Here is a 12349-nt window from a genome sequence, read left to right on the forward strand (position 1 = left end):
CCCCAGTCAAAATCCCAACTTTGAAAGGCAAAAACAGGTTTGAAACCCTATTTTAAAAAATTTAAACCCTAATCCAAGATTGTAAACTTAGTTTAAAACCCTACTTTCAAACCTTAACTTTGAAACCACAACACTACTTTTAGACCATGATCCTTAGTTTGAAACCCTGCTTTGGAACTAGTTTTAAAAGTTATTTTTGAATCCCTAAAATGAACTAAAACCCTACTTGCAAGCCCTAAACCCATTTTAAAACCTATTTTGAAACTCCTAGATGAGATGAAAACCTTTCTTTGAAACCTGAACCCAGTCTGAAACCCTTCTTCAAAACTCATTAGTTTGAAACCCTACTTTCAAACCTTAGCCCCACTTTGAAACGCCAAGACTTATTTGAAACCCTACTTTTAGACCCTAACCCTTAGATTGAAGCCCGATTTTGGAACTCTAAACCCAGTCTAAAACCCTACTTTGAAAGCTTATTTTGAAAGCCAACTGCAAGTTTGAAACCCTATTTTAAAAAATGTAAACCCTAATCCAATATCGTAAACCTAGTTTAAAACCCTACTTTCAAACCTTAACCCAGCTTTGAAAGCCCGACACTCATTTGAAACCCTACTTTTAGATCATAACCCTTATTTTGAACCCTACTTTGGAACTCAAACCCAGTCTACAAACCCAACTTTGAAAGCCTATATTGAAAGCCAACTGCAAGTTTGAGACCCTATTTTTAAAAAAATTAAACCCTAATCCAATTTCGTAAAAATGTTTAAAACCCTACTTTCAAACCTTAACGCCATTTTGAAAGCCCACCACTCATTTGAAGCCCTACTTTTAGACCCCAACCCTTATTTTGAACCCTACTTTGGAGCTCAAACCCAGTCTAAAACCCAACTTTGGAAGCCCTTTTAAAAGCCTACTTCAAGTTTAAAACCCTACTTTGAAACCCTAACCCTAGATTTAAAACACTGAATCTCTCAAATGGATTTAAAACCCTACTTTCAAGCCAAACCCAGTTTGAAACTCCAACACTTGTATGAAACCCTACTTTTGGAGCCTAACCCCAGTTTGAGACCCAATTAAATTGGGTTCTGAAAAGCATTGGTCGATTTGCATAGTGGCTAATTAGCTGTTAACGAAGTTGAGGTTATCAGAGGTGACACATGAGCATGACTCATTTGCGTTGCCTTCCTAGCATGCCTGCAATAGCTAAAGCGACAACACCCCTCACCATGTTTGCCGCCGTGTCACGTCCAATGCATTTCTATCATGCACTGCGATAGGGTATTGACTGGTGTAAATCCCGTGGCATTATGGAGGGAAAATTTCATAAGAATACGACCTAACTGTCAACTCGCAATCGGTGCTTACATCCTTAATTTTGGAATTCAGCAGAATTATGTGTGAAAAAGTGTTTTGTTTTTTTTTTCATTTTGCCTCCTAATGGCATTATGGAAAATAATTGTTGTTAGCATTCAACCTCCAAGTAATTTTGAACCTTCAGCAAATACGTTTGAATGTTCTTGTAGCAGAAAAGAAAAAAAAAGGCATTTTATTCACATGATGCCTCAAGGTGCATACTCTGTGGCATTATGGAAAAATATTTAAAAGGCATAATATTAAAACCATAAAATTATGAACAGACAATGTTAACTTACTGTCCGAACATTTTCATATCATCTAGGGCAAATGCATTTTTTTTTACTTGTGCAAGTCAATACCCCGTGGCATTATGAAAAAAAATAATGCCACCAAATACTTTTGAAAGTACTGTACATTCAAATACGTCCGAACGTACTTGTAAGTTAAAAGCTGAAAGATTGTATTTTTTCACATAATGCCACAAGGTAGCAACTTGCACATATGCATATCCTGTGGCATTATGGGAAAAATACAAAACAGAACAATAACAAAAGCATAAAATCAATGAACAATGTTTATTTATTTACTTTTCAAACATATTGGTATCATATAGGGCCAACTAATTATTCTTTTTTTACTCTTGCGAGTCAATACCCAGTGGCATTATGGAAAAAAATATATTAATGTCACGAGTTATCAACTTGTGCATGAGCTTATGGCGGCATTATGGGAAAAATGCAGATCAGAATAATAATAAAGCCATAACACCCAATAATGTTCATGTAAATAATGTTTACTTACTGGTAATCTTTTACGGCCAACTAATTATTCTTTTTTACTATTGCAAATCAATACTCAGTGGCATTATGAAAAAAATGCTATTTATTTATATTTAGCCTCCAAGTACATTAGACGTACCTGCAAGTAAGCTGGAATGTAAATGTAGTTTAAAAGCTAAAAAGCTAAAAAAATTTAAAAAAAATGTTTCACATAATGCCACAAGGTATTGACATGTGCATGTGCACATGCTGTGGAATTATGGGAAAAATGCAGATCATAATAAAGCCATAACACTATCAATAAATAATGCTTTCTTATCAAACATATCGGTAATCATATACAGCAAACTAATTATTCTTTTTATACTATTATAAGACAATACCCAGTGGCATTATGAAAAAAAAATGCTATTTTTTAGTATTTAGCCTCCAAGTACATTTGAACGTACTTGCAAATATGCTGGAATGTATAAGTAGGTTAAAAGCTGAAAAAAAAAATAAAATACATAATGCCACAAGTTATTTGTGCATGTGCACATCCACATTGTCATTATGGAAAATGCTGTACATCAGAATAATAATAAAGCAATAACACTATCAATAAATAATGTTTACTTACTGGTAATCTTTTACGGCCAACTAATTGTTCATTTTTACTATTGCCAATCAATACTCAGTGGCATTATGAAAAAAAATGTTATTTATTGTATTTAGCCTCCAAATACATTTGATGAACTTGCAAATAAACTGGAAAGTAAATGTAGTTTAAAAGCTAAAAAAGTAAAAGTAAATAAAAAATCTTTTTTTCACATAATGCCACAAGGTATTGACATTTGCATGCGCACATACTGTGGAATTATGGGAAAAATGCAGATCATAATAAAGCCATAAAACTATCAATAAATAATGTTTTCTTATCAAACATATTGGTAATCATATACAGCAAACTAATTATTCGTTTTATACTATTACAAGGCAATACCCAGTGGCATTATGAAAAAAAAATGCTATTTTTTAGTATTTAGCCTCCAAGTACATTTGAACGTACTTGCAAATATGCTGGAATGTATATGTAGGTTAAAAGCTGAAAAAAACCATAATGCCACAAGGTATTTGTGCATGTGCACATCCACAGTGGCATTATGGAAAAAGCTGTTCATCGCACATATCCTAAACTTACTTGCAAATATGTTCCAACATATTAAAAAATTGAATCCAGGGCAAATGTTTTTTTTGTGTGTGTTTTACTTGCGTAAGTGGCATTATAGAAAACAAAAGCTCTGTTTATTTTAGCATTTAGCCTCCAAGCACATCTTTTTTAAGGACGTGAATAGCGTAAAACAGGTCCAAGTGTTCCTTGTCTTACAAACAAACTTTATATGTCCTGGTACATACATGACATCATTGCCAAGCCGTCAAAGTTTGATTCCCATGGCCGCACGTCGTGATTCATTCGAGATTATTTGTGGACGCCGTATTCAAAGACACGGTTGAGTGATTGTTGGCACAGTCATAGAATGGCATGTAACGCCTAAGCTAGCAAGGACAAAAGGGTGTGCGAGGGCGCGCTAGCTCTCGGCACGTGTGCGCGATTGAAAACTCGAAAGCAGACATGATTTTTTTTTTTTTTTTTTTAATGCTTCACAGCATTATTTAAATGATTCCAAATGCATTTTACGGAAACTGTAAACGCAAGTTTGCGAAGTATTGCGCAACACCAACGGATGTTTTTGGTTTAAACATGCCAGCTAAGCGCGTGTAAGACCTGCGGAACAAGCCCCGCCCCCTCCCGGAGGGAAACTATAAATCGCGTGGCTCTGCGGCAAGTCAAAGCAGACGGAGACCAGATCCAAGCATGAAGGACGACTTTAGGAGCGTTGCATTCACTGACGCCGCCAAAGAGAAAAAAAGCATGGCGTAAGTTTAATAACACATTGTGTTTACTGCTTCATCTTCGCTGAAAAAAAAAACTCATAAAGTCCTTTTTCCACCCCCAGGACGAAGAACTGGAAAAAAGGAATTGGACATCTTTTGAAGGCAAATTCAGGACGTTCGTTACCCAAGCTGATCAAGAAAAGATCACACAGGTAATTAATTGTGTTATTAATCTATTTAATAACTTGTTTTTTTAGATGTCGCTTGAAAAATCCAGACTCATTTAAGCATTTGTGTCCACCGTAGTGGACAAATTTTGGTCTATATTTCTTGATTCATTGGACACATCTCAGAATGTCCTAGTGTCCTCAGTAGAGGACGTCCTGGCCTTTCCGATGATATGTCACACGTTTGAGTGGAATGCAATTAATTTTGCTGTCTTGCTGAGACAAAATTGACACAACAGTGGACACAAATAGATAGAATGATATCGTAGCACTTTTCGTAAATAAAAATGCAAATCAAAATGCTGTGCAATTAAAGTGTCGAGTGTGTGAAGTGTTTTCACAAAAGCAGGCTGATGTTGCAAAGATTAGTTTTGTGTTATTTAAAAAAATAGGAATTAAGACATGTCCATTTGTGAAAAATTGAAAATTTGTAATGGAAGTGGCAATGTGCGTTGTTGAAAGAAAACATTGGTAAAAGTTCATACATTTTTTTAAATATATATTTTTAATATGATTCTAAAGGTAATTAACTCATTCAATGCCATAGACGTATTTTCACGTTTTTTTAAGAGTCTGGACATTCAATACTTAAGTATCAATTTAATACTTAAGTATCTGGAAATTAAAGTCCTTAATGTACTTAAGTATGGATTTAATACTGCAGTATCTGGGATTAATGTCCGGACTCTTAAAAAACACGTAAAAAAACGTCCATGGCATTAAATGAGTTAAGTGTAAAAAAAAAAAAAAAAATTTAACATAATTTTACAAATATTATAGAAGACCTCAATTATATTTATGTGCAAAAAAATGTAATTTAATAATAGATTTAAAAGCATCCATGTTTTATGGGTATGTTAAAAATAAATTATAAATTATTATTTATTCATATAATTTGTTCCTGTAAGAAAGGATATTGGCAAGTTGGTGACCATATATTTATATTATTTTATATTAAATTGTATCGTATCATATATTATATTGTATGGTATCTTATCGTCACAGGATATTAAACGACTTGTGTGGTGTTTTATTATGTTGTATTAAAAGATCCTATTTTGACTTTTGAAATTTCGACGCGTTTGCTTTCAGGCTGAGCGTGGACGACGTGAACCAGTGGGCGCAGTCGCTGGACAACCTCCTCAGCCATAAATGTAAGCGTCACTCAGGGTCCGCAATTACGCAAGAGGGTCTCAAAGGTCAATCGGTTACCAGGCGCTAGGCACCGACGCCCTTATCGAACGGCGCATCCGTTTCCTCCCGCAGACGGCAAGATGGCCTTTTGCCTTTTCCTCAAGACCGAGTTCTGCGAGGAGAACATCGAGTTTTGGAACGCCTGCGAGGATCTGCGGATGCTATCGTCCCACCAGGAGCTGACATCCAAGGCTAATAGCATTTATGAGGAGTTTATCAAAAATGAAGCGCCCAAAGAGGTAAGGACATATTCCTAACCGGCATAAAATACATTTTTTAGTTGGGGCTTGGACAAGTATTTGTGTTTGTAACATACTTGTGGGCTAGATGCGAAAAACAGTTTTTTTTTCTCACATAATGCCACAGGTTGTTGACTTTTTTGTGCATACCCGTGGCATTATGAAAAAAAATGCTATGATTTTAGCATTTAGCTCCCAAGTACTTTTGAAGGTATTTGGAACTATGTTGGAATATACTTGGAGGCTAAATGCTAAAAACTGTTTTTTTCTCGTATAATGCCACAGGTCGTTGAGGTTAATACGTGCATACCTCATGGCATTATGGGAAATAAATGCTACGATTTTAGCATTTAGCTGCCAAGTACTTTTGAAGGTATTTGGAACTATTTTGGAATATGCTTGAAGGCTAAATGCTAAAAAAAAATTTTTTCCTGCATAATGCCACAGGTCATTGACGTTTAATATGTGCATACCCCATGGCACTATGGGAAATAAATGCTACAATTTTAGCATTTCGCTGCCAAGTGCTTTTGAAGGTATTTGGAACTTTGTTGGAATATACTTGAAGGCTAAATGCTAAAAACAGTTTTTTTTTCTCGCATAATGCCACAGGTTATTGACGTTAATATGTGTATACCCCATGGCATTATGGGAAATAAATGCTACTATTTTAGCATTTAGCTTACCAGTACTTTTGACGGTATTTGTAACTATAGTATGTTGGAGTGCTAAATGCTAAAAACAGCTTTTTTCGCATAATGCAACAGGGTATTGAACTTTTTATGTGCATGGCCTATGGAATTATGGGAAAATGCTACAATTTTAGCAGTTAGCTTACAAGCACTTTTGAAGGTATTTGTAAAAATGTTTTAACAAACGTGTAGGCTAATTGCTAAAAATTGTGGGGGGGTTTTCTCACATAATACCCCAAGGCATGACTTTAATATATGAATACCCCATAGCATTCTGGGAAAATGCTACAATTTTAGCACTTAGCTTCCAAGTACTTTTGAAGGTATTTTTAAATATGTTGGAACGTACTTGTTGGCTATACGCTGAAAAATAATGTTTTGTTTTGCTTTTTTACACATAATGCCATGGAGTATTGACTGTGGCATTATGGGAAAAGGTAAAAAAAATAACAATTTTTGACTGTATATCGCTAATGTAGGCCAAATGCTTTTTTTAATTCGATTTTTTTTTAACATGTATGCGCAAGCTAATACTTCAAGGCATTATGGGAAACAACGCAACAAATCAATTAATTTTGAATGAATTCAACTAGTTTGTGTGCCAGTTTTTTGAGCGTGTTTTGTGGTGTTGCAGGTGAACCTGGACTTCTCCACCAAAAGCAAAATCCTGCAGAGTCTGAAGGAGCCCAACGTGGCCAGCTTCCTGACGGCCCAGAGCAAAGTCTACAGCCTGATGGAGAACAACTCGTACCCGCGCTTCATCCAATCGGACCTCTACAAAGAACTCCTGGCAGTGGCGAGAAAAAGGCGCTAGGGCTTCCTCACGCGTTCAACCGTGTGAACGGACACTTGAAATCCCAAAATCGGGACCCTGATTTCCGTTTCTGAATTTAAACACTCGCAAGGGTGGAAAATGCCACTGAAGCTGTTCTAAGCTTCTTTTTCCATTTTTTTTCTACTTTGAAAGCGATTACACTGTGATTATAAAAATGTTTGTTACATTGGACTTACTGTGATTTTAAAATGTGATTTTTATTTATTTTTTTGCACTTACTTGCCAGCAGCATTGCAAACACAAAGTCAACAGTACTTTCAGATCATATGGACCATCAGAAGACTTCTTGTAATTCTTTTTATTATTATTATTTGGTGCTGCATCATGTTTGGGACCGATGGCCCACTATGAAAATAAAATGTGTGGAAATATTTTTTAGTGACGTTTCTTCATATATTTTTATTAGCATTTCAAGAGACTATATATATATATATATATATATATATATATATATATATATATATATATATATATATATATATATATATATATATATATACAATCTGTGTGCATGTGTGTGTGCCAATGACAGTCCATCTGGCTCCTTCTCCATACTTTGAGTTTTTTTTTATATAATGGCTGTCTCTCTCACATACACACACACACACACACACACACACACACACACACACACACACACACACACATATATATATATATATATATATATATATATATATATGTATATATATATATACATATATGTATATATATATATATATATGTATATATATATATATATATATATATATATATATATATATATATATGTATATATATATATATATATATATATGTATATATATATACATATATATATACATATATATATATATATATATATATATATATATATATATATATATATATATATATACGATCTGTGTGCATGTGTGTGTGCCAGTGACAGTCCATCTGGCTCCTTCTCCATACTTTGAGTTTTTTTTTTATATAATGGCTGTCTCTCTCACACACACACATATATATATATATATATATATATATATATATATATATATATATATATATATATATATATGTGTGTATGTACACAGAAGAGAGAGAGTTCTTTTGTATTAAATATTGCATAATTGTAATATTAGATAATAGATGCGTCATCGCATTCCACAAAATGAAGATTTGTCCTCTTTTGGGAAATTTCCCCTCCGGCAGTTTTGTGGTCACGAAGTCCCGTACGAAAATAAAATATTTATATGTCAAGTGGAGGGAGAATAGCGTGACTGATGGCAGACTGTCCCCTGAGCCTGTTCCACATTTGCACACTGATACGGAAGCCGTGAGCTCAGCATGGCGGAGGCCAGGCGCACGGACAATTTTCATTATGCGCTGACAACTTATCGACTGCACACTCTGTCTGCTTAAATCCTCTCTGCAAGAATAGATGTCCTTCAAAATATGATCATTTTTCCAAAAGTTATTCATTTCACATGCTCTTTTTCCTCCAAAATACATGGTCATTATATCCCGAAAAAACACCTTCCTAAAAGTGGTCCTTTTTTTGTAAAAATGCCCAACTATACATGATCATACATAATACATAGTATTATTTTGTTCTTCAAAATATGCCTTATTATACATCAGACCTCATATTTTGCAAAAACATCATTTTTTTGGTCATTTTTTGTGAGAATGCCTTACTATACATGGTCATTATTTCCAGGAAAAAACACCTTCCTGTTGTTGTCCTAAATTTATATTTTATTTATTTATTTATTTATTTATTTTTGCGAAAATACCTTACTATACGTGGTTATTTTTTCCAGGGAAAAAAAACGGCTTACTCAACAGTATGTGGTCCTTTTGTTCTTCAAAAAATGCCTTATTATACATGTTCATTAACCCTAACCCTAACTCTAATTTTCCAGGAAAATAAAAAGCCTTACTATACTTTTTGTCCTTTTGTCCTTTTGTCCTTCAAAAATATTGTCATTATTTCCAGAAAAAAAATGTCTTACTACATGTGGTCCTTTTTTCTTCAAAAATATTGTCATTGTTTCCAGAAAAAAAATGCTTTACTACACGTGGTCCTTTATTTCTTCAAAAAATGACTTACTATACATGGTCACCACCCCCCCACCAAAAAAAAAAACAAAACAATAAAAAAAAAACGCCTCACTATATTTAGTCCTTTACTATATTTGGTCCTGTCGCTGAAAAACATTTGCATACGCAAGTGAATCGTTTTTGTTTGTTTTTTACAACTAAACTTTCGACAATAAGAAATATGAAGGAAGCATTATCCACGTGACAAGTGTAACAATGCCAAGTTCAACCCAGGGCGCAGTTGCACTTTTTGCAGCGTGATGAAGCAGCCCGGATGAAAGCGGACTTTGTTTGCTGTCTGCGCGCCCGACGTCACACGTTTGCCAAACCACTCGGATTACTTGTAGTAAAACCTGCAGGTTTTCATTTCTGCCCGACTTATCTTGATGACAAGCCCGCACATCCCAGCTTCTACTTTAGGACTGTGTGTATGTAAACATCGGTGCTAAAAATAGAACACGCGCGCACTCCACTTTGACGTCGGTCAAATGTGAACGCAATGTTCAAATCGATCACGACAAGTCGTAAACGGGCGTGCCGTGGCGCGTTGTTGGATTTTTTTTGCTGTATTTTCATACACCGGCGCTGGGGAAAAGGGGTGTTTGCGCCGTTGTGGGAGTGAACACCAACGACTGAGTTTCCACTTGTTTTCTGACATGAATAAATGATGATTTTGGTTTTTTTCACTGTTTTTGGGGAAAAGGGGTGTTTGCGCCGTTGTGGGAGTGAACACCAACGACTGAGTTTCCACTTGTTTTCTTACCAAAATAAATGATGGAGGATTTTTTTTTTTTTTTGCTATATTTTCTGGGGAAAAGGGGCGTTTGCGCCGCTGTGGGAGTGAACGCCAATGGCTGACTTGCCGATCATTTCCTTTGAAATAAATAAATGATGAAATGCAGAAAATTGAAGTGCACAATATGTGTTCATTAAGAACGGAAGACTTTTGAGCGGGTTAGGGTTAGGGTTAGGGTCAACTCGTTCGAACGCATTTGCAAATTCATTGAAACGTTATAATATACTTGCTCATACATTTGATGACACTAGAATTACAAGTGAACAATATATCTGAGGTTAGGGTTTCAAAGTCGGATTTTAAACATGTCAGGATTTTAAAGTAGGGTTTTGGACAAAAGTTTCAAACGAGGGTTATCAAGAAGTGTTAGGGTTTCAAATTCGGATCAAAGTAGGGTTTCAATCTGAAATTAGGGTTTCAAAGTCGGCTTTTAGACAGATCATGGTATCAAATCTAGTGGTATCTAATGGTATCTAATCTAGAGTTAGGGTTTAAAGTCGAGTTTTAAATTTAAGTAAGGTTTCAAGATAGGTTGAGTATTCCATATACGGTCTTTTTTGAAACACCTTGTGTAAGATATTCCATCAAGCGCGCGCGAGCTTGAACAATGACGAGCATAAATAGCAACACACACACACAAACATGAGTGACGTGCGGCCGTTATCTCCAAAAGTGTTTTGATCACATTGTTCTCATCCGTTTTTAGAATCTCAAATGACGTCACTTGCAACTTTTGTCTTTGCATTCTGAATGGCCGATACGTGCTCATGTATTCAAACATTTACTTTGGAGTACATGCTGTTTTGTTTTTTTTTCAGATAAAAATGAACGATTAAAGGTGGTCATTTTTTACAGTTAAAAAAAATGCTGTTGTCAGAAATTTTTTTTACAAAAAAAAAACCTACTTATACAGCTCATTATTTCCAAAAAAATGCCTATTTTTTTTTTCAAAAAATGCCATATTATTAGAAAAAAAATACAACTTACTATGAATGGCATTTTTTACTCTTTACTGTACATTGTCTTTTTTTAAGGAAAATAAATAGAGCCTTACTATAAATGTCATGTTTTACTTATAAAATGCCTTACTATGATGAACGGTCATTTTTCCAGAAAATAAAGTTATTAGATGTCATGTTTTTTTCATTAAAAAATGCCTTACTATACATGGTCATTTTGTCCAGAAAAAAATTGTTTACTAAATGTCACGTTTTATTTTTTGTCAAAAAACGCCTTGCTATACATGGTAATTTTTTACAGAAAAAACATTTACTAAATGTCACGTTTTTTTTCGTTAAAAAATGCCTTACTATACATGGTCATTTTGTCCAGAAAAAGATTGTTTACTAAATGTCACGTTTTATTTTTGTCAAAAAACGCCTTGCTATACATGGTTATTTTTTACAGAAAAAAATTTACTAAATGTCAACCTTTTTTTGTTAAAAAAAATGCCTTACTATACATGGTCATTTTTTACAGAAAAAAATTTACTAAATGTCAACCGTTTTTTTGTTAAAAAAATGCCTTACTATACATGGTTATTTTTTACAGAAAGAAATTTACTAAATGTCAACCGTTTTTTTTTGTTAAAAAATGCCTTACTATACATGGTCATTTTGTCCAGAAAAAGATTGTTTACTAAATGTCACGTTTTATTTTTGTCAAAAAACGCCTTGCTATACATGGTTATTTTTTACAGAAAAAAATTTACTAAATGTCAACCGTTTTTTTGTTAAAAAACGCCTTACTATACATGGTCATTTTGTCCAGAAAAAAATTGTTTACTAAATGTCACGTTTTATTTTTGTCAAAAAACGCCTTGCTATACATGATTATTTTTTACAGAAAAAAAATTACTAAATGTCAACCGTTTTTTCGTTAAAAAATGCCTTACTATACATGGTCATTTTGTCCAGAAAAAAAAAATGTTTACTAAATGTCACGTTTTATTTTTGTCAAAAAACGTCTTGCTATACATGGTTATTTTTTTACAGAATTTTTTTTTACTAAATGTCAACCGTTTTTTCATTAAAAAATGCCTTAGTATACATGGTCATTTTGTCCAGAAAAAAATTGTTTACTAAATGTCACGTTTTATTTTTGTCAAAAAACGCCTTGCTATACATGTTTTTTTTTTTTTTTACAGAATAAAATCATTTACTAAATGTCAACCGTTTTTTCATTAAAAAATGCCTTACTATAGTCATTTACGGAAAAATGCCATATATGAGGTCCTTTTTAGCCAAAAAAAAAAATGCTTTACTATATAAGGTCTTAAGAAAAAAAAAAAGC

General features: G+C 33.9%; 1 protein-coding gene across 1 annotated transcript; it reads left to right on the forward strand.

Annotated features, from left to right (window-relative positions):
- Positions 1-3898: 3898 nt before the first annotated feature.
- Positions 3899-7568, forward strand: LOC148416665 (regulator of G protein signaling 2-like). Its single transcript, XM_088425562.1, has 5 exons — positions 3899-4052; positions 4133-4222; positions 5330-5391; positions 5504-5670; positions 6997-7568. Exons 1-5 carry the CDS (start codon positions 3991-3993, stop codon positions 7174-7176), a joined length of 561 nt encoding a protein of 186 aa, XP_088281688.1. The 5' UTR covers positions 3899-3990; the 3' UTR covers positions 7177-7568.
- Positions 7569-12349: the final 4781 nt, after the last annotated feature.

This window comes from Hippichthys cyanospilos, chromosome 10 (assembly GCF_059441005.1).
Source record: "Hippichthys cyanospilos isolate Australia breed blue-spotted pipefish chromosome 10, RoL_Hcya_1.0, whole genome shotgun sequence".
In the NCBI taxonomy this organism is placed as follows: Eukaryota; Metazoa; Chordata; class Actinopteri; order Syngnathiformes; family Syngnathidae; genus Hippichthys; species Hippichthys cyanospilos.